Raw genomic sequence first — 22,996 nt, 5'->3', positions numbered from 1 at the left:
AAGAACCAGTCTATGTAGCTCAGGCTGGCTTTAAGCTCCCCAAGTTGCCATAAAGAACCTGTAACTAACTTCTAATCATCCTGCCTCCACCTTCCCCCCCCCCCCACCCAGAAAGGGTTTCTTTGTGTAACAGTCCTGGCTGTCTTGGAATTCCTTTTGTAGACCAGGTTGGCCTTGAACACACAGAGATCCACCTGCCTCTGCCTCCAGAGTGCTGGGATTAAAGGCGTGTGCCACCACCAGGGGCTTGCCTCCACCTCTTGAGTGTTGTGAATACAAACACAAGCTACCAGGAGCGGGTTTATGAGGTGCTGGCATGGAACCCAGGGCTTCACAAATGCCAGGCAAACCTCCTACCAACTGAGCTACATCCCTAGACCCGTGAATGACTCACTTCAAAATACAACCTGCAGTTACAACCCAATAAGTTAGAGCAGCGGTTCTCAGCCTTCCCAATGCTGCAACCCTTTAATACCGCTCCTCATGCTGTGCTGACCCCAGCCATAAATTATTTTTTTGCTATACTTCACAACTGTAACTTTGCTATGAATTGTAATATACATTTCTGCATTTTCTTATGGCTTTAGTACATCTCTGTGAAAGGGTCTTTCGACCCTGAGAGGTCACACCCACAGATTGAAAACCCCTGTGTTAAAGACTAATCCTCGTGGTATGGTACATGTTACATATAACTATAGCTCATAATCCTTTAGGGGAAAATGGAGAATCCTGCAAAGCTTTAAACCGTCTCCCCATTTCTCTAATGGGTTCTCTTCTTCTTTATGGAGAGAAACATTTTGAGTGGTTGCATCTGCGCAGCTCTTGCCACTACAACACCCAGCAGCACACAGACATTAGCGCATGCAGGCCGACAGTTGCTACTCGGACACTTCCATCTTAGCAGAGCCTTGTGCCAGCTCCAGTCGGAACTGCAGAGGATGCTTGCGAGGGCTGTGACCTTCCAGGGCCTTGAGACAGGGGCAAACACTCCTGGTTTTACGCGACACACAAGAGTTTAAACAGCAAACCCTCAAAGGGACTCATTCAACTAAGACACAGTGTGAGCGCCACAGCCAGCCAGAGACTACACAGCTCACATCTCTGAGCTTTGAACTTTTTCTAGGTGGACTCAGGAGTCATTTAAGCCAACCTACAAATATCAGAAAGAAAAGAGGAGCCCAGAAAACCGCTGTCCTCCCAACAGGACAAAAACAAAGGTGAGAGAGAGTCCGCATGACAGAGAAACGCATCCTTCCAAGCAAGAGCCTTCGGGCTACGGCAACTCCACCAAGAGGACCAGAATTCAGCTCTGAGCGTTCTGATCTGGACTCTTTCCACTACGCAGTTCACATACACACAGCTACAGACGTGACTTGGCCTGACTCCCAGGCCTTTCAACTGCTCGCCTGACCACATGCCTGCTGGCTCTGACGTACAGATAGGTCAGTATCACCTCACTGACGCGAGCCAGGTATAGACTGCTGTTTATCACTGGAAAGGAAAAAGGAAAAAGAAATGCTGTGTGAAATTTTGAAAAAAAAAAAAACTTTTTTTTTGTTTGTTTGTTTTTATGATAGGGCCTCATGTAGCCCTGTCTGGCCTCGAACTTCTGATTCTCCTGCCTCTGCTTCCTGAGTGCAGGGGTCCCAGACAAGGACAACCCACTCAGCTGAGAAGCAGTTCTGAAGCAAGTCCACACTGGAGATTGACCGAAGAGTGCCTGAGGGCAGAGGGTGGTTTCCAATACAGCACAGGCACCCAGCCTTCTCCTGCAGTCCCTGTTTTCAGTGGTGCTGGTGTTGGCCCCACTGGCTGCTGTTAACTGAGGTCAGCAATCCCTTCTGCATCTTTCTATATAAACTGAGCAAGTGAACACTTTTATTTCTAAGTCCCTATCAAAAGCATTCATCCCCTACAACGACTTCATAAACAACACAAAGAATTTGTAAGGGGTTGTGGGGGAGCAGGATTGGTGGGAAAGCAGTCAAACTATGTATCCTATTAGGGAGATTTCCAAAACTGAAAAAAGCTGGGCTGGAGGCATGGCTCAGTTGGTAATGTGCTTGCCACACAAGCCCAAGGGCGTGGGTTCAGTCCCCAGAAACCACACATAAAAGCCAGGCCTGGGAGCACACAGTTAATTACGGACAGGAGGATCCCTGGGGTTGCTAGCAGGTCAGTCTGGCGGAACTGAGGAGTTCCGGGTTCCAGTGAGAGACCTTGCCTCGGGAAAATAAGGTGGAGAAGGACAGAGGAAGATAACCGAGGTTAACTCACGAACACGCACGCACACACACACACACGTGCGCACACACACATACATACACACGCACATAACAATAATAATAAAATAATAATAGTAGTAATAATAATAATAACATTGATAAAGGGAGGAAGACCTGTGAAGCATCAGAACATATGTGAATATTTGAAATCATAAGGCACAAACGTCTTCCTTCTGTCTGTGTGGCTACCAGCAGGAGCATTTGCCTGAAGGCTCAGTGGGGAATTTCTGGTAATGGCAAAATCATTTCCCTGCAAGAAAGGTTAATGGTTAATGAGGACAAAGCCTCTAGGAGGGCCCAGGATGCCAGGTGCACACAGTGGACCCAGAGGCAGACAGCGATAAGAAGTCTGAGCATGGGGAGGATTCACCATCTATGGGGTAATGCGGATGGGAGCCAAGGGCTGAGCATTCGCTGGAGTGCAAGGCCTCCTCCCTCAGCCAGTGAGCGGGAAAGGGAGATAGGGCACGTACAAAGGGCTTTCCACCCTCAGGAAGATGAGATTGGAAACCTCATAGCACAAAGAGACACACAATTGCATGTTTCTCTAATCACCGATCACAAGGCCATAGGGGCCGCTTGGAGGAGCAAAGAGACAAACCAGACACTAACGGAAAACATCCAAAAGGATACTAAGAAAATGGCTGTGATGGGTGGCAGGGTGGCAGTGCCTGCAGTCCCAGCATGTAGGCTTAGCAAGAGGACTGTGTTGAGTTCATGACCACCAGAACTACGGTCAGTAGCAGAGTAGCCTGGGATGCCAAGAGAGGCAACTGTCGCAGAGACAGGGAGAGGGAAGAAGCAGAAACTGCAGTGCTGGTGCCAACCTGGAGACAATGAGGGCTGTGCCCTCTGCGAGCAACACTCTATAGCACGGGGACCACTCTGCTCCTGTGCTTACATCTGCGTTTCAACACTGGCTATCAACTAAACAAAAGGACTATAGGAGTTGTGTGGTTTGAGGCTGATTCTCCTCAAAATCATCTGTCCCATCAACCTTAAAATCAAGTTTCATCACGGGTTTAAACACCTCATTTCAAATTCTCAAGCACCAGGGAGGGAGGTTGAATACCAACCAGCAAAGCCCTCTGACAGGCAAAATGAACTCCGTCTAGGGACCAATCCTTGGGACACTTATAGGAATCCTACTTCGGAACCCTTCAGACAGTCGGCTGGGTGCTTGCTCCTTCTCTGTCCTACAGTCCTCCCTGGATATAACTTCAAGGTGACAAGTAATTTGAAATATTGTGCTTTCTGTGCTACGGATGCACACACAGATGTGTATCCCTGCATGTGTATAACAGAAGAACTTAAACTATTAAACCATGAGTCACAGGTTTAAACACCTCATTTCAGAATTCTCGAAAATGACTAACGTGCATTTGTCAAACAACATTGAACCCTGATTCACGAAAATGCTCAAATACTACAAAGATGCTTCTAAAAGACTAAGTACCATTGCCATGTCACAGAGCCACGCCTGAAATCTGGCTTTTATAGTGACATTTGATGGTTTCTCTCACCACCGCCAAAGAGACCAGGCTTACTCAATTCACACCCTCACCAGTCTGCCTCACAGCAGCTCCCGTGGCTCTCAGTGCGCCGTAAGTGAGGTCAATGCTTGGTGTGTGCTTCATTCTGGCTTGTTTGCTTCCCTTCATAATGTCTGTCAGCCAAGTACGACAGAGAGCACACACTGAAGAGTTCAAAATGTAGACATTTTCCTAGACTCCCCCACAATGACCTTGGAGACCAGAGGAGACCTGCTACAAGAACCAGCATCTAAATATCTTGACAAGAGCTGGAGAGATAAGATAGCTCAGAGATTGAGAGCACTGGCTGCCCTTCCAGAGGTCCTGAGTTCAATTTCTAGCAACCACATGGTGGCTCACAACCATCTAGAACAGGATCTGATGCCCTCTTCTGGCATGCAGACATATAGGCAGAGTGCTCATACTTAAAAAATACCTTTACAAGACATGGCCAAGAAGAACACAGACCAAATATGACTCTGCCAAAGTCCACTGTGGAAAAACTCCCTCGGTATGTCTGAGTATGGAATAAGCACAACATGAAATGACAGATCAGGGAACAAAATGTATGATAGGGCAGCATTGCTGTTGAGGTCCCAGGAATGTCCAACTCAAGCACCGTGGGTCATATGCAGCCGAGGACAGCTATGAACAAATCCCAACACAAAATAACAAACAGAAGACACCGTGAGCAGGTATTTGTGACAGGAGCATACAGAACAGGGATTTCAGAATGCCAATGCTGTGACCTGACTGTAAGGTCGGGTGTGTCTGCGTGGTAACAGCAAGGAAATTACTTTTCAGAATCTTTGCCAGTTGAAGAAACATGGAAGGCTGGAGAAATTGCTTTGTGGGTAGACCGCTCACTGGGCACGACCTGAGTTCAATCCCCAGATCCCACAAAAAGCCAAACACAGGGGCTCCTTACTGATAAGAGATGTCTCTCTGTACACTGTGAATATGCTTTATTATCATTGGTTAAATAAAGAAGCTGATTTGGCCAATGGCCAGGCAGAATAGAGCCAGGCAGGAAATCCAAGTAAAAATAAAAGGAAAAAGAAGGCAGAGTCAGAGAGACGCCAGCAGCTGCTGAAGAAGCAAGATGTGAGGTAGCAAGCCACGAGCTTCATGGTAAAATACAGACTAATAGAAATGGGTTGATTTAAGTTGTAAGAGCTAGCTAATAACAAGCCTGAGCTACTAGGCCAACCAGTTTATAATTAATATTAAGCCTCGGTCGGAGTGGTTATTTTAAACGTGGCTGTGGGACGAGACGGGATGAGAAACCTCCAGCTACACCTAACTCTAATCTCCACATCCTCCCAGCACGATGGGAGGGGGAGGCAGGAGAATCACTGGAAGCTCATGGACCAGTCAGCCTGGAGTACCCTGCCTTACAAGGTGGAAGGAGAGAAGGAATTATTCTCTAACCTTTGCTTCTGTGCCATGAACCAGGCAAGCCTACACACATTCACACAAACACACACACACACACATACACACACAGGCACAGATACACACACATACACACACACCAAAATCTTCAAGCAGCACAAATATGAAGGTAGTATGAAATAAGGATTTGATTTAAAATACTCCAGTTTCAGAAAAAATGGGGAGAAGAAGTGTGTAAAGTGGTCAAATCCGGATTGGGCATTCAGCAAGGCTTGTTAACATACAGGTTTACTATGCTATTTCTTATCTCTTTTCCATCTGAAAATTTCCTAGTAAAAGATTTTTTTCTTTCCAACTATATGCTTTCAGTACTCTTTATTTTAACCTGAAGGATAGCAAGCATCAATAAATGTTGGCATCTGAAAACCAGCAGAAGGCTAACAGTGGTTTATGGGTGTGCTGGGCAGTGAGCCCACCTTCTCACCTTCTCCTTGGTCCGAAGCTCATCGAACATTTGCTGAATCTCCAGTTTCCAGTCTTCCTGCATGGAATGGAAGGACTCCTGGGGCATCTCTGTGGCCAGCGCCCCTTCGATCTCTGTCAGCTGTTGAAGAATCAAGGCAAACGAAGGGCGGATGTGAGGGTCTTGTTCCCAGCATTCTGCAACGAATGAGAATCACATTACTTTCCCGACTGGGTACAGCTGGGATGATCTCCAAAGACGGCCATGTTCCCAATCTGACACTTGTCACTAAGCCAGAAGTCCCTGTCTGCAGGGACTCATGGAAATCGTAAGAGCATATCAGTGAGCGCCTGAGTGCCCCATGCCCCCAACCCCCAGCACCACGTCAGAGGTGAGCAGAGACATGGTGGGACGAGCCTGCTGTTGCCCAAGTGTCGGTCAACATTTGGTTCACAGATGCATGTTTACCACACTCAGGTCTCGCTGCTACTGCAGAATCACATGGCTATAAAACACAAGCCCCCAAACCAACATCTGGAAGATGTTATAATTACAATAGAAAGTCTAAGTAGTAATTCCAACACTAGAGAGGTTGAGGCAGGATCCAGGTCCAGCATGGATCCACGGTGAGTTTGCAGCCAGCCTGGGATACAGAGTGAGTCTGAAGACAGCCTGAAATGCATAATAAATTTTCATCTAGCATGGGATACAGAGTGAGTTCAAGGCCAACCTGGTGCACATAGCAAAACCCTATTTAAAAAAAAATCAAAAATCAAACTGATGAAGTAAATTCACAGCTCACAGAGGAAGGCAGCAAGCTTTACCACGAGTGGGGAACCAAAGGTCCAAACAAAGCCACTCTGCAGATCCCTGAAAGATGCTGATGATCACTACCTGGGCCTTCAGATGGTGGCTCGGAGCCAGCTCAGGGATGTGCTGTCTGCTGGCACACAGTGGGACAGTGGCAGGGAAGGCCAACCACCACTGATAAAGCTGGTGGCTTTAAGTCACACACCTGAAAATGCCTGTGACTCAATTCTCCAGCAGAGGTGGAGTTTCTCAGCATAGCACACTTCAAAGAAAAAAAACTGAGATAGGGTCTCATATTAGCCCAGTCTCGACAGAAAACTCAAAGCAATTCTCCTGCCTCAGATTCTTGGATACTGGGATTACTGACATGAGCTAGTTTCCTTTGCTTTTAAATTTTTACACATTTATTTAATTATTTGTTCATTGCTCTGTGTGTGCAGGCTCAGGTAGGCCACTGCGTACAGTTAGAGGTCTGAGGACCACCCATGGGAGTCTGACCTCTTCTGCCATGTGGGAAATGGAACTCAAACTGTCAGCCTTGGTGGCAAAATGTCTTTATGTGCTGAGCCAGTTCATTAGCTCACATAATGCTTTTTTAAAAAAAAATTAGAAAACATTACTGCTCCCATACACAACTCTCCTCAACCCTAGACGCTTGAGATCAGGCTGAACAATACCTTTCATGAGCTTGGCAAATGGCTCAGGGCAGGTGGATGGAATGGGCAGCGTGAGCTTGTTGACGGCCACCCCATACGCCACAGCCAGTCCGTCGATGCCACGGTAAGGGACCTCGCCTGTGAGCAGCTCCCATAGCAGCACCCCATAGCTGGAAAGCAAAATTCCCATGAGTGACTTGGGCTCAGCAGCCACCCCAACCCCGACTCAGCTCCCACTGGGATCAGCATTTCCAGCTGATGCAATAGCACTGCTCTCCCCAGACGGGAGTTGGCTCCGTCCCAGACCAGCCAGAGTGTGATGGTGCACACCTGCAATCCCAGCATGCAGGGGATGGAGTCAGAAGGATTATGACCTCCAGGCTACACAGTGTGACCCTGTCTCAGAAAGCTCCCCCATAAGGGGTGTGGAGAGATGGCTCAGCCCTTTAAAGAGCCCTGGCTGCTCTTCCAGGACTCTGGTCCTAGTCCCAGTACCAACACAACAGCTCCCTGCTCTCTCCAACCCATTCCTGGGGGTCTGATGCCCTCTTCAGGCCTCCATAGAATGCAGAAAAACACTCAGGAGAAACAACCATACATATATATTTTTTCAATCCCCTTGCATTTACTAGCAGGGAGAACGTGCAGTATTCATTTTTCTTGCCTGGGTTACCTCACCCAGTATTATTGTATGCATGGCCATCAATTCAGCTACGAGGTCAACCTGCCAAGCACAGGTCAACATGCCCCTCACACAGCAGTGGCATGGCTGTTGTGGGGTAGCCAACAGCTCTCTGGTGGATCTGATGAAAATCTCCCCCGAGGTCTTCATGTGTGGAAGTGAGGGAGCCACTTCTAGTGCATGCAAAGATTAAAGTGCAGGTTGTGACTTTGGGGGTTTGACATTAGCCGGATTAAAGAACGAGTCTCTTGCTTGTCCTACAGATTCGCTTTCCTCATCCCTGTAACAAAGCCTGGGAGAAACCCCTGACCAGAGCTATCATTTCCTCACTCATAGCTTTGGATGTCCTGTCCACCACGGTGGGGAAGACACAGACGCAATCTTTTTTTTTTTTTTTTTTGGTTTTTTGAGACAGGGTTTCTCTGTGGCTTTGGAGCCTGTCCTGGAACTAGCTCTTGTAGACCAGGCTGGTCTCGAACTCACAGAGATCCGCCTGCCTCTGCCTCCCGAGTGGTGGGATTAAAGGCATGAGCCACCGCCGCCCTGCACGGGGACACAATCTTAATTCACACCATGGTGTGCACCCCTTTGCCCAGCTTGATACCTGGAAGAATCATCCCACCCCCTCCTTCTTGGCTGCCACGGTGTGAGCAGCTCTGTTCCCCATGATCCTCTGCTTCCCCACAGGCCCAGGAAACAACAGAGCCAAGGGCCCACGAGAAGAAGGCTTTCAAACTGAGCTTTCTTAAATTTAAAAGACAAAAATTCCCTTCTTAAGGGTTAATCACCTTGGGAATTTTGTCACAGCCACAGAAAGCCGACTAACACAGAAAACACGAGCCATGGCTGGGACGGCACCTAACACTGTGGGTCGAAAGGCTTGGGTCAAGTTTGTAGAAGGAGCTGGAGAAAGCCTAGAGTTCTGGAAGTCACCATGTCTAGCAAGGCTCAAGATGAGGACGCTGAAGGAAATGCAGCCAGGAATGACTGTGCCCACGAGGGCTCCAGCAGAAGTCAGTCACCCTACACACCACTTGAGTTACATCCCGGCAATATCGACATCTTGCCCACATCCTGAGACTTTGGATGAGGCTAAAATTTGAAGGCAGGAGACTAAGTAATCTGAGAGAGAAAATTTCAACACAGCCAAACATTGGGGTTGTGGCACGGTTATCAACAACTGCTTTTAGCAACTCGGATCAGGAGTGAGAAAGAGTGGAATTATTTTAAACACCTGCAGTTCAGCCAAAAAAGCCGTATTTCCAATGGGCAGTGGTGGTGCACCCCTTTACTCCCAGCACTCGGGAGGCAGAGGCAGGAGGATCTCTGTGAGTCTGAGGCCAGCCTGGTCTACAAAGTAAATTCCAAGACATCCAGGACTACACAGAGAAATCCTGTCTCAGGGGAGGAGAGGCACATTTCCACGTGGCAGACAGACCTAGCTGTTAAAGAAATTATCAGCATTAAGAAGACAGGGACTTTGAACTGCAACAACCAGAAGGAAGTCTTGCTGTCCCTGAGAGGGCAAAGTGTGGAGCTAGAAAATGAGGAAATTGTGAGGAGACCTTCTGGAGTTAGAGCTACCAGGGGAAGCTGCCGGCAGCAAGCAGAGCCAGCCCAGGAGAAAGACTACCTGAGCAGCAGTTCGCAGAACCAACAATCAGGGCTGCCCAAGCCACATTCTGCTGACCTGTGCCCCAGACATCAGGCACCGACACACGTGGGCAGCTGCTGGGCTCAGTTTTGCTTTGCTCTGATCCCTCCCTGCTATTTTCTTATTCCTCCTTTCCAGAACTCGGTGTGTCATTGTGTCTCAAAAGTGGATAACTTCCTTTTTTAAAAAAAAAGAAGATCACAGCTACCAGGTTGTTGTTGGTGGTGTTTTGTGTTTTGTTTGTTTGTTTTTGGGGGTTGGAGTGATAGCTCAGTTGGTAAAGTGTCTGCTTCTCAAGCAGGAGGACCTGTGTTCAGATCTCCAGCACCCATATAAAAGAGTCAGGTGTGGTCTCACATATCTGTAATCCCAGAAGACAGGTGGATCCCAAGGGCCTGTTCACCAGGCGTTCTAGTCAATCAGTGAGCTCCAGACTCAAACCTTATCTCAAAAGATAAGAAAGTAGAAGACACTCTGTACCAACTTCTCACCTCCATGTGTGAACACACCACACACACTCAATACACACGTGCTTGCACACAATAACACACACATATGCATCCACTTAACACACATGCATGAAGACACGCTTAGAAACACACAAATTTTATAACATACACATGCATTCACACGTGCATATACAATCATATACATATGCACATATACATACATACTTAGATGTGGTGGTTTGAAAGAAAATGGCCCCTAAAGAAAATGACACTAATTAGGATGTGTGACTTTGTTGGAGGAAGTGTATCATTGTGGGAGTGGGCTTTGACATCTCTTTGGCTCAGGTTTCCCCGGTGTAAAGCTCAGTTGACTTCCTGCTGCCTTCCGGTCAAGATTAGCTAGCACCATGTCTGCCTGCAGGCCGGCATACTTCCCATCATGATGATAATGGACTGAACCTCTGAAACTGTAAGTGAGCCACCCCAATTAAATGTTTTCTTTATAAGAGTTGCCATGGTCATAGTATCTTTTCACAACAATAGTAACCCCGATTAAAATACTTAGTAACACACACTTACCACACACGTACACACACATGTACACTTAATAACACACATACATATGCATGCAATTAATAGCACACATGAACGCACACTTACTAATACACATGCATATACGATAACTCGCAGAGAGATTTTTGCCTTGAGTCTCAGAAAAGACTTTGAACTTAGAACTCTTGAGATTGGATAGATCTGCCTGCATTGAGAGATGAGCAGGAGCTGTTTCGGACCAGGTGGAGTCTATAGAATAGATCTTAAACATCCCTCTAAAGCCAATGGGTCGGAGCTTTGGCCCCAGCCTGAGGCAGCAGAACCTCTGGAAGCAGAGCCTCACACAAGGGAGGTGAATCACTGGTCTATGCCCTGGGAGGGTACCCTGGAACCTCAGTCCCTTCTCCCTTCTCTTTCTGCTTCCTGGGCGACGTGAAGGAAGCAGCTTAAGTTGCCACAAACATTCAGCCATGGAGTTCTGCCTCTTCGCAGACACCCTGAGCCAAATAAGCTTTCCTCTTTTAACTTAATTACCCCAGAGATAGCACCACAGGGCAGGAAGTCGAGTGACATTCTCTTGTCATCGCATCTGTGGCTGGCATTTTCTCTGGGCCACCAACCAGCTCCCCAATAAAGACACGGAGACTTATTATTAATTATGAATGCTTGAACTTAGCTTGGGCTTGTCCCACTGGCTCTTTTAACTTAATTTAACTTGTTTCTATTCATCCACACTTTGCTTCAGGGTTTTTTGGCTTTCCTTTCACTCGGTATGTCTTACATCCCTGCTTCCTCCGTGTTTGGTTGGCTGGCCTCTGGCATCTGTTTGGCATTTCCTTTTCTTTCTTTTCTGAGCTTAAATTCCTCCTCCGACTTACTCCCCCTGACTGGAAGCTGTGTGTATATTTCCTCCCTCACTATTGGCTGTCCAGCTTTTAACTAGACCAATCAGATGCCTTTCGCAGGTAAGGTAAAACAGCAACACATCTTTACCCAATTAAATAAATGCAGCACATCATCTTTACACAGTGAAGCAAATATTCTGCAAGGCACATCTAGATCAACACACTCAGAAGCTCATTGCTATCCATGGCAGAATCAGGAAGCCCTGAAGCCTCCACGGATCAAATACAACAGCAACCAGGGGTGACACGCAGACAAAGAAAGGCGTATGCTCACCTCCAGATGTCACTGCCCTTGGAGAACAGGGAGGACCTGATGACCTCAGGAGCCATCCAGGCGTAGGTCCCTGCAGCACTCATCTTGGTGGTCCTGTGCCACTCCCGTGCCAGCCCAAAGTCCGTGATCTTCAGTGTCTTGTTGCAGATGTCATCGTGTTCGATCTTCTCCAGCAGCAAAACTGCAGGGATAGGGTGGGAAGGACCTCAGCACGTGGTTCCCCTCCCTGCCCAGCTCTTCTAAGTCATCTATTCTGTTTTCTTTATATTTTTAATAGCAAGACTCTTTCCCTTTAAAAACTCTGTTTACTTATAAAAATGTGTACACAGCACACCGTGCGTGCGTTCACACCCGCCTTGCATGACCCCCTATCTTTGTTCACCTTACCAGGGGTTGGACCCGGAGCTTTATGCACACAAGGAAGGGCTCTACCACTAAGCCACATCCCCAGCCCCTTTCAACGGCTTCTGAAATACAATCTTGATTGGGTAGCCCAAGCCTGCATTGTGACTCCAGTACATATTCTACCCACGGCTCTCAGGTGCCTGTCAACGATGCATGTCAACGAGGAAAGCTCCCTGCAGCTCCATTCTCTGCTCCTCTTCCTGCATGACCGGTAAAGTTCCCCACCCAGTATGATCCCAGCACCCCATGGGGTAACCGTCCTCTTCCTGGGATGATATCCATGGGATCTGTTCCTGGAATGAGGCCATCCATGGGAGAGTTCGCATGTCCATGATGCCTGGGCAGCCAAGGTTGAGAACGCCCACTAACCCTGTCATGGTGCCCTCTTGGCCTGGCATGACTCAGCCAGGGAGATGAAAGCAGAGGGGGGCTCCTTGTATTTTTCTATTGTTTCACCAGGAGGTCACAGTGTTGAGCCTGACAAGGAAACCCCACCCCAGCTTCCTAGCCACAAAAATGATTTCGGAGGGGAGAAGTAGAATTTAAAATGCAGTTTCCATTGTACTGTGCAATTTGAACATAACATTGTCAGCTCTTGTAGATAAAAATTTAAGTAAAATGTAATCTCATGGTTGCTGCCAGAGTCAAGGAGAGTGAGTCTGCATCCTGCCACCTTCACTCCCAGCAGCGTGCAGCCGTGAGCAGGCAGGGCTTCGAGGCACTCTTCCAGCACGGTGCAGCTGCAGCGGAAAGTAAATGATTCCTAGGGGCAAGAGCCTTTCACCAAGATATCTCAGCTAGAATCAGTTATCAAAGACAACACAAGAAAAATAAATGTTCCCCTCCAAGAAGTCCCGCCCTAATCAAAGCAGAGGGCCCTTCCTGCTGGATGCACCAGAGACCGCTACCAATAGATGACATATTAACATGGCTCATTATCAAACATCGTCTGCAAAACCCTCACAGACATCTGAACCCAGGGAGATCACTGGCGAGACACTGTGACTTCATGAAGTTGGAAATGCAGAAGGCAAACCCATCAGAGGCAGATCACCCGGCTCAGCCCACACCTTCTGGTGCCTGCCCATCTTTTGGGCTGGGCTGTTAATTTGTCCGTTTAGCTAATACTTCTCTGTGCACTTATATAACTCCAGAAATGATTTTACCACTCCTCCAAGTCCCCACAGCAACACTGAACTCTGTATGTCTCAATGGATGCTTGGCTAGCCTCCATCAACGAATGCCAGGCTAGCCTCCATCAACGAATGCCGGGCTAGCCTCCATCAACGACAGACCGCCCATTCTGATGGTAAAAATACCGTCAGCCGTCTCCCACTGGTTCCACACATTTCAGCTGTTAAGGTGCCAATCATCAAGGACAAATTAAAACTGTCAGTTTATAACCTAAGAATGCCACCCAAGATCCCAGGGCTGTGCACAGAAATGACCCTGTACGGAGGCTCTGACATCCTCTATCCATGCCATGACGTCCCATGGAGACAAGGCAACCCAAAACGCCTGCAGACTGGATGGGCATTCGAACAGTACTTCCTGTAAGCTAAAAGCCTATTTTGTCCTTTTGAATTTTTAAAAAAAATAAATCCTATTTAAAAAGAGATGCGGCCCCTATGCCTTCAAGTGGGCGCTCTTAACCACAGAAACAAACACCAATGATTAGCCCCTACACCCAGCTTCTGCCCCCGCCTGCCCCCCCCCCCCCTCTTTCTCTGACTTCATTTGTAAGGGCTGAAAAGGACTTGCTGCCCTGTAAAACTGATTTCACAGACTCTCTTCCCCTCCTTATCTCATTCTTGCAACAAGTGGACAGGAAGGTGTGGTCTGAATGAGAAACGGCCCCACACAACCACGAGCTTCGATACCTTGTCCTAAGCTGGCAGCACTGTTCTGGAAGGTTGCGGAACTTCTAGGAGGTGGAGCCTGGCTGGAGGAAAGACGTCACAGGAGGCAGGCCTTGAGGCTTTAGAGCTCGGCCCCACTCCCGGCTCCCACTCTGCTTTCTGACCAGGGACAGAAAGTGACGACTGCCCTACACTCCCGCGGCTGATCATGGAGGAACTGATCTGTCTCCTGAACTTATGAGCCAAAGTACACACTTCATCCTGTAAGGCTCTTATCTGGAATTTGATCACAACAATGAGCCAAGTCACTAATACAGACGGCACAGAAGCAGCAATGAAAGCGGACCTCGAAAAAAAAAAAAAAAAGCCCTCGTCCCCAGATCCACGCCACGTGTGAGGCCAGAGCATGGACTCAACAACACAGGAGAGCAGCTAGGAGGGAGAGCTGGGCTCTGGCCAGCAAGGAGCCAGCTTCCTTCCCGGCAGGAGGGCGGCCCATGCCAGCAGTTGTCCTGCCATGGTTTAGAAGCCAGTCGCTCTTTCCCTGGGTCCAAAGTTCCCCTAGCAACTGGCACTGTGCACTCCAGATCAACACAAAATGAGTTAAAATAACACCACAGTACCAACTGTGGGCCAGAGCTCCACAAAAGGTACCATTATGTGGGACTCTCTTCCCAACTGGCATGGCAGAATTCCTGAAATTCCTTATCTTTTGGGCAACGTGACCGAAACCACAATTTGCCACCTCAACAGGTAAATTAGACCTGGGCCTCCCTCCAGGTCTTGCCAGGTTTCAGGTGCACGCAGATTGGGCCGGCTTCCACTTCCGGTCCTTCGACGTAGGAACAGACATAGACAGGGCTGACTGTCTGGATCAGCTGCATTAAGCAGAAAGGCTTGCTGGCCTCAAAAATGTTCATTCTCCTCCGCAGCTGAGCTGGGAGCCTTCGAGAACCTTCTCTGAGACTGCAGCAAGAGCTCTGGGCCCTGTCTGGGTGCTCTGTCCTTCAGGACCAGGCCTTGTGCTTGGCCACCCACCCCACCATGAGCCTCTCTGGAGTCTCCTCTTGGCCTTTGTCCATTTACTGGCATGAGACTTTTTTTTTAAAGCAATTTACAGCATACCCTTTCTGTTCTCTCCAACATTTATGGGGTCACTGAATCCAGACTCCGTTCTGTGAGACAGATGGGTCTCAATTAATCTTTAACTAGGAATGCATTATTAAAAAAAAAATCAACAAGTGGAGCAAAGGAGACACATTTACGAGCAGCACTGATCTCTCGCCAGGGTCACAAGGTGACCTGACGAATGTCCATTTTGCACACAGTAGGGGCATTGGCTATGAAAGGGAAGGGAGCCGTTGACATTTACCATACCATACCTGCATTTCTTCTGATCTCAACCCCCTCCCCACCTCAGCCCTCTTCCCTGAGCTATGGAAGAAGGGCCTGCCCCAACCTGGCTGTTTGCCACCTTTTGATATGATCTTACCAGCTCTTGAATTCCCCACACGAACCCCACAATTGTTCTAACAATTCTGGTATCCAAAGTCGTTGCAAATTTTAAAACAAAATAAAAACCACAGCCTCGTCTCTGTGTCCCCACCTCCTAGCCTATGCTCACTGTGTGAAAAACCCTCCAGCAGAAAGCCAGGCTCTCTGAATGCCTCATGGGTTTTTCACGCCAACGGGATCCTGCTTCATATTGAACAATCAGTAGAGAGCCCTTTCCTGGTGCCTTCCCCCTAACTTGACTGGAAGCTTCCCTCTTTTCTTCTAAAGATTTATCTGCACTGTGTGTGTAAGTGCTTTGTCCCCATGTGTATATGTGCACCATGTGCCTCCCCAGAGCCCTCAGAGGCCAGAACAGGCAGTCAGAGGCTCCTGCAACGGGAACCACCTTGTGGATGCTGGGACCGTGGCAACTGGACCTGGCATTTCCGTGGATTTTGTTGTGTCTTTGTTGGCTGAATGGGTAAACAAATAACGAAGACTTTATGTGAGGAATGTTCAGGAGGAAGAGAAGTTATCACAAGCTCTGTCACCTTATGTCACCTGATGAGTGTAAAATCACTCACCTCTGCTCTCCTGAGAAAGGATCACACCCTGCTCACAAAGGAAGAGGCTAAGAACCCCCCCCCCCCCCCGAGCTAAGAACCTTGACATAGTTTCCCTCACCTCCCACAACTACACGATTCTTCCCAGACATTTCCTCAAGACTCAGGATTTCCCTAAAAGCCCACTGTTTGGGAAGACAATCTAGAACATTGCTGGACACCATAAGAAAAGCACATTCTCTCTCTTTGCTTCCCTTGAGACGGGGTCTCATTTTGTAGCCCAGGCTGGCTATCCTGCCTGCACTAGCATGCCCAGCTTTCTTCCTGTTGCTTTTGTTTTGAGAGAGGGTGTACACCATGAAGCCCAGGCTGACATGAAATTCACCATGTAGCTTAGGGTAGTTTCAAATGCGCAGCAATCCTCCCGCCTCATCCTCTCAAATCCCAATATTCCAAGCATGAATTCACCATACCTGACTGTTGTTTCCCTTCCAAGCTAAGCACCTAGGCTAAGCATCATTCCCCAGTCAACCAATTTAACGTCTGTCTGAAGCCCTGGAGGAGGAGCTTGTTTCCAGTCAGTCCCCTACAGAGAACCAACAGCCTGGAAGGATTCCTGACACCAGTACAGCCAGTAAATAACCCGTGTATGAATGAATGAATGTCTTACTAAGTATAAGGAGACAGACTTCAGCAAAGAAAACCCAGATACAGTTAACTAAAATAGCTCCCCCCTCCGCCAGCCTGCCACATCGCTCACAAACCAGATGCATGAGACAAGCCTTTACACCAGAATTCCGTTGTCATGGAAGGCTGTTCGCAGCTCATGGCACGAGAACTCTGCATGGAGATTTCTATCAGCTCAGCAAGTTAACAGTGGAGGCACCTATAGAAAGCAGGCTGGGGCTGAGGAGACGGCTCCATCAGTAGAGTACCTATAGATGAGAGACCCTCAAGAACTAAGACCAAGGTGGACAGACGCTCAGACCACACACACACACGCACACATACACACGCACACACGCACACACACACGCACATACACACACACACATACACACACGCACGCACACACGCACATACACACGTGCGCACACACACACGCACGTACACACACACGCACGCACACAAGAAAATAAGGGCTGAGAAGATGACTGCTCTTTCAGAGGACTCAGGATTGTTTCCAGCATCTACAGGGTCACTCGAGACCATCTATAACCCCAGTTTTATGGATCTGATAACCTCCTATGCCTTTAGTGGGCACCAGGCATGTACCTGGTGAGCAGATTTACATGCAGACAAAATACTGATGCATAGAAAATCAAAAAGAAATAAAGGAGATTTTTAAAAAGAGAAGAAAAATTTCAGCCAAGTGATGAACCAAATGAATACATTCCAAGTCTCCAGGGAATCAAAAAATCAAAGCGTGTGGTGATTTGTCCATTAATCACCCACAATGTGTGTGAGCTGGTGTGCGAGGGACACGTCCTTTCACCGCTGCTCTCTGGGCACCATCATCAATGGACAGCCGCACCTTGTTCCTCCGCTCCCTGTGCACACACACCCTCGCACGGCATCAAGCACCAAGCTCAGGGCCTGGCCACACTGGAAGCATTTTCTCCCACAAACCCATGCCTGTCTTTCCATCCAGCCACACCTGTAACTGCTACGACTCCTTATAGTGCTGTTTGCCTCCGTGGTAATGTTTACCCAGCAGCCCTTGCAGTGAAGAACCATGGGGCAGATTTTCCCCACAGGGCTTGAGCAGGTCCCCAATACACACTGTCACGAACCAGGGCGCTCCGTGATTTGAGCACAGCCACACAGTCACCGGGACTGGGGATGTGGCTCAGCTGGTAGAGTGCTTGCCTCGCGTGCAGGAAGCCCTGGGTTCCACCCCACTCCTGGACGGCATAAAGGGGCGTGGTGGTACGTGTTTATCACCCCAGCACTCAGGAAGTAGAGGCAGAAGGACCAGAAGTTCAAGGTCATCCCCAACTGCCTTATAAGGTGATACCAGCCTGTTATACATCAGACTCTGTCTCAGAAAAAAAAAATCAGATCTGAGTGGCCTTAAGCTAATGCCCTGGTAATGTTAAACCCTCACGTTCCGGTATAAGCAAGCATGGACTAACAGCCTCACACCTAGATTCCTGGAAGCCATTTTTGTGGGACAGCAATGACATCCTTCCCTCACCTCATGCCTACCTTGATCCCTTCTCTTCATTGCCTAGTCATTGAAAACAAGAGGGTGTAGCCCAGAGGTAGAGCCTTTGCAAAGCACACACTTGCCCAGCCCTGTGTTCTACCCAGGCACACACCTCTGCTCCCAGGCAGAGGCATCAGAGTTCCACGGGTAGACAGGTCTGACCATGTGTACCTGACCTCGAGCTCTCCACCCCAAGATGCTCCTCCAGCTTCCTGTGACCTCTGTTCTGAGATGGCTCGTTCTCCTCCACCACCCCCTCTCTCCACCTTGACTATCTAGCAGACATGCTAACACTAACCCAGCATGACCGCAGTCTGTCTCATTGGAGTCCGATGACAGAGATGTCATTGTCCCGTGCCTTGCCATAGTGTTCTTGTGACCCAGAAAGGGCTAAGGAGGTTCAGATGCATCCTGGAACACAAGGTGTTTGGTTTGGGTCCCCCCCCCCTCACCCACGCCCCTTCTCTCTGAACGTATACATAAAACGTACTGGCTCTGCTGGCTCAGATCTATCATTCCAGCTGCTCAGGAGGCTGGGATTTGAAAGTTCAAGGTCTGCCTGGGCTACAGAATTCTTTCAAGGCCAGCCCACACTATATGGCCAGACCGCGTCTCAGAACAAAAACAGAAGGAGGTCTGAGGATGCAGCTCAGGAGTGACTGAGGAATTTCTTGGGAGACCCTGGGCTCCATCCCTATGGGGCAGGAGGCAGCTTCCACGGCTCCTCAAAACAGTTTTGTTTCATTCTCCTGCAGGCCGCAAGGGCAGACAGACAGACAGACAGACGACAGACAGACAGACAGCTCAGCCAGCAATGCTGCTCCATGCTGTGCCAATTTCGGGGCCCAGCATTTCTTTACCACTGTGAAACTCAAAACCTGCAACTTTGGGGCTGCAGGGGGCGTGGTTCAGTGGGGGAAGGACTTGCTGTGCAAACAAGAGGACCAGAGTTTGATCTCCCAGACCCGAAGGACAAAGCCAGGCACGGTGGCACTGGTTTATAATCCAGTGCTGGGCAAGTGGAGACCCCTGGGGCAGGATGGCCAACAAACCTAGACAGACTAGCAAGACCCTGTACACACACACACACACACACACACACACACACACACACACACCTGCAGCTTTGGCTCAACTCTCAGTCAGAAAGGGCAAAAGTTGTCTATTTCATTTATGCTTCATCACAGACAAATTCCCAAGAAGTAGTAAGACTGAAAACACACTAGAAAAGAAAATCTGTCCAAAGGTATAGAATCGCCGAGCATGGTGGTCCACGCCTTTAATCCCAGCACTGGGAAGACAGAGGCAGGCAGATTTCTCAGAGTTTGAGGACAGCCTGGTTTAAAGAGTGAGTTCCAAGATTGTCAGGGCTGTTCCACAGAAAAACCTTGTCTCAGACCAAAAAATAATAATAAAAATAAAAATAAAAGGAAGTAAGGAAGGAAAGAAAGAAAAGAAAAGGAAAAAGAAAAAAGTGTAAAATCTTCCAACAAACTCAAATTCAAGCCTTTGTTTAAGCAGTCACCCCCCACTGGCTGGGGCATAAGCCTCCCCTACTCTCCAGCCATGTGGGCTGACTGCGGAGTGAAATAGAGCTCAGTATTGACTCAAAGCCCTGTTTATAGCCCATAACTCACTCCACGGTCAGCAAATAATGCAGTCAAACACAACCTGCTAAAGCCATGCTGCTACAGTCCACAGCCAGAGAAAGAAGGAAAGGCTCCTACACTGGAGGGAATTCCAAAATACTCATGTGTTCACTGAACAGGGCCTATGGGCCTCATCATGATTTGAACATTGTAGGCCACATTTGATTAGCTCTCTTCATTCTAAACAAGTAATTATAATTATAGTGATATCAGAACAAATCCTTGGCTGAGATAGTGTCTAGCCAGCCAGCTAACCCATTTAGAGTGCTTTTAAATGTTTTTTAGTGTTTTGAGACAAGGTCTCATACAGCCCAAGCTGGCTTCAAACTCAGTATGTACCTTAAGATAACCTTGAACTTATGATTTCCCAGCCCCACCTTCAGGGTACAAGAACTACACGACTTGCTTCCTTAGACTTGCTACTCATGGCTGGAGCAGCTGAGACATAAATTTGAAAGATTGGGGGATGGGGTTGAGGTTCATGCGATGCTCATGCATAGCCACAACTTTCGATTTATTCATAATAAATTTACATAATAGGGAGAATATAACTTTCAAGTGCTATCTGTAATGAGGGGTTTGATAGCAAAAGGAAATCCAGGCAAGCAGACAAGGAAAGTCCCATTCATTCTCCTGGCTGCAGTCTTTCTGCAGAAGACACTGGTGTCCTTCCAGCTAGCGCCTGGCCCAGCAGGTTTCTGAGGTCTGATGGGCAGGCAACACAGGCTGGTCAGCACCAGCCCTGCCTGAATCCTTTAGTCTTGCAAGAGATTCCATTTCAGTCCAGGGAAGGGGAGGCTCTTCTAGGAAAAGGGCAACTTCAAACAGCAATCCTCTCTAGCTCGCTTACACAGCAAATCTTAATAGGGCTGTGTTTGGCTCACGTGTCAGCTCTCTGCTAACATCTGGAAAACCCACTCTGACTTACAGATACCGTTACGGACACCAACCAGATATTTCAGATTTCCAGAACCGTACTAGATCCGTGCACCTGTTCTCAGTTCAAATAGGCGCTGGTTTGCAGAAAAGATTCCTCCGAACAATAATAAGGTCATATTTCATATACAGAGACATCTGAATGGTAAGGTTTTGGGGAATTCCAAGGACAGGAAGCCGTCGGTGGTCACGGTGAGGTGATTTGGGGGCACAGCACCCAGGCAGAGTGCTTGCTTGGAAAGCATGAAGTCCTGCGTTTGCAGCGTGTAACAGGAAAAAAGGAATTCGAAACTTGTAAAGTGGAAGGAAATGAGGAGGGGGTTTGACAACGGCCAGCAGGTTAGACATACTCTGCTTAAGGTCAGGGCTGGCAAACTGTGCAAACGAATTGGGAGACTTACACAGGCACGTAAACACTCCCTGGGGGTTCCTGCAGGTCCAGAGAGTAACAAGAATTCATTTACAAGCAAGCCTGTCCCTGTCTTTCAAAAAGGTGCCCAAAGGTAATAACCCCAGGGTGAGCACGAACCGACCTAAAGCAAGTTAAACAGGGCCTGTCTTCCCGCTCTCAGGATCCCAGGCAGATCCTTCTCTTTGCTACTGGCACCCGCTTCCCTTAGGGCTAGCCCCACTTACTGTTGCTGGACTTGAGGTCGCGATGCAGGATAGGCACCACCGCCTCCTCGTGCAGGTAGAGCATACCGCGGGCGATCTGCACCGCCCAGTTGACCAGCACGTGCGGGGGGATGCGGAGTGCGCGGCGCGGGCCTGGAGCGCGGGGATCCGGTGCGGCGGCTGCCAACGCGCGGTTGAGCGCCCCGCCGCGAGCGAACTCCAGCACCAGGCAGAGGTGCGGCTGCCGTAGGCACACACCCCGCAGCTGGATGATGTTGGGGTGCCGCAGCATGGCGAAGAGCCGCGCCTCCCGCCGTACGCTCTCGGCCGCCGCCGCCGCGTCCTGCTCAGGGTCCCGACGTGCCGCCTTCACCGCCACCTCCTGACCCTGCCAAGTGGCGCGGTACACCTGGCCGAAGCCGCCCGCACCAATCAGTTCCTTGAGCTCCAGAAGCTCGAAGTCCACATGCACTGGTGAGCAGGGCCGCGGCGGGGGCGACGCAGGCGGCGGCACCTGGCCACACGGCGCCACGTAGCTGGCGGGAAAGATGCCCAGGCGCCTCTGCACTTGGCCAGCCCACCAGCCCTCATCGCCTGACACCGAGGCGTCCTGGGACAGCACCTCCACCAGCTGTCCGCGCCTCAGGCTCAGCTCGTCCTCGCCGCGCGCATCGTAGTCGTAAAGTGCGGCCCACATCCCGGAGGAGGAACACCCCGAGTCGCTCCGGGTTGGGGACCGTGGTGTATCTGCCGTGCCCTCGGCTCCAGGCAGCGCCATAGGGGCGATTGAGAGGTCACTAGAGGAGCAAGTGCCGTAGCCACCACCTCAGTTTCCCCGGTCTCCAAAAGTGCTATTCATCCGTCCAAGCCAACAGGGAAGGGGTGCAGGGATTGAGCGGGACAACAGCGGTCACGCCCACTGCCCGAGGGCTCTTGTTTGGCTAGCTCTTGCCTTGTGCCTCTGGCGCAGACGCCGGGTGCTGAGCCTGTCGTGGACTCCCGCGCGCTCCCTAGTAGTCACTCCCCCGGCCCCGCCTCCTCGGCCACTAGGTCTTCCAGGTTCCCCTGGCACCAGCCCTGTCCCTGCCGAGTTCGTTACCCCGGGTGTCCACCCTCTAGGTTCATTAGTCCCGCCCTAGTGCCCGTCCCGCCCTCCGGGTTCTTTAGCCCCAGGAATTAGCCCAGGAACCTGACCTGAACCCGCCTCCTCGATCTGACACGCCCTCTGTCTATCCATTCCGCCAAGTGGACACTTCTACCCCCGCAATTCTGCTCTCTGGGACCTGGTCCTCGCTCTAGACTTCCCTGGTTCCACCCCTGGTGCCCGCCCTTCCTTTCCAATTGCATTCTCCAAGTTCATTGGTGCCCCTGGATTCATCCCTCCTGGTCATTAGCTCCTCCCTGGTGCCCACCCTTTCAAAGTTCATTCTCCACGTTCATTGGTGCTCCGGGAGCCACACCTCAAGGTCTATTTACCTCGTCCTAGTGCCAGCCTTCTTGGCCCTTCCCTCCACTCTGAGTTCATGAGTAACCCTGAATCTCCACCCCGGGGCCAACTTCTACAGGTCCTTTAGGGGCCTGGACACGGCCGGAGAGTGCCTGTCTCCAG

The 22,996-nt window shown here is 49.5% G+C and overlaps 1 protein-coding gene across 2 annotated transcripts in view; it reads right to left on the bottom strand.

Moving 5' to 3' along the window:
- Map3k21 (mitogen-activated protein kinase kinase kinase 21) overlaps nucleotides 1-22,638 on the bottom strand; it is a 31,175-nt gene extending 8,537 nt beyond the window's left edge. For both annotated transcript variants that reach the window (XM_038312893.1, XM_038312894.1), the window contains exons 1-4: nucleotides 21,409-22,638; nucleotides 11,658-11,838; nucleotides 7,163-7,311; nucleotides 5,697-5,872 (exon numbers count right to left, since the gene is read on the bottom strand). In XM_038312893.1, coding sequence (XP_038168821.1) covers nucleotides 5,697-5,872; nucleotides 7,163-7,311; nucleotides 11,658-11,838; nucleotides 21,409-22,165 — 1,263 coding nt within the window. In that variant the 5' untranslated portion in view covers nucleotides 22,166-22,638. The remainder of the gene's footprint in view (nucleotides 1-5,696; nucleotides 5,873-7,162; nucleotides 7,312-11,657; nucleotides 11,839-21,408) is intronic.
- Between the last annotated feature and the right edge of the window lie 358 nt (nucleotides 22,639-22,996).

This window comes from Arvicola amphibius, chromosome 15, assembly GCF_903992535.2.
Source record: "Arvicola amphibius chromosome 15, mArvAmp1.2, whole genome shotgun sequence".
NCBI lineage: Eukaryota > Metazoa > Chordata > Mammalia > Rodentia > Cricetidae > Arvicola > Arvicola amphibius.
The sequence above is the reverse complement of the archived record's forward strand: the minus strand, read 5'-3'. Positions and strand labels throughout refer to the sequence as shown.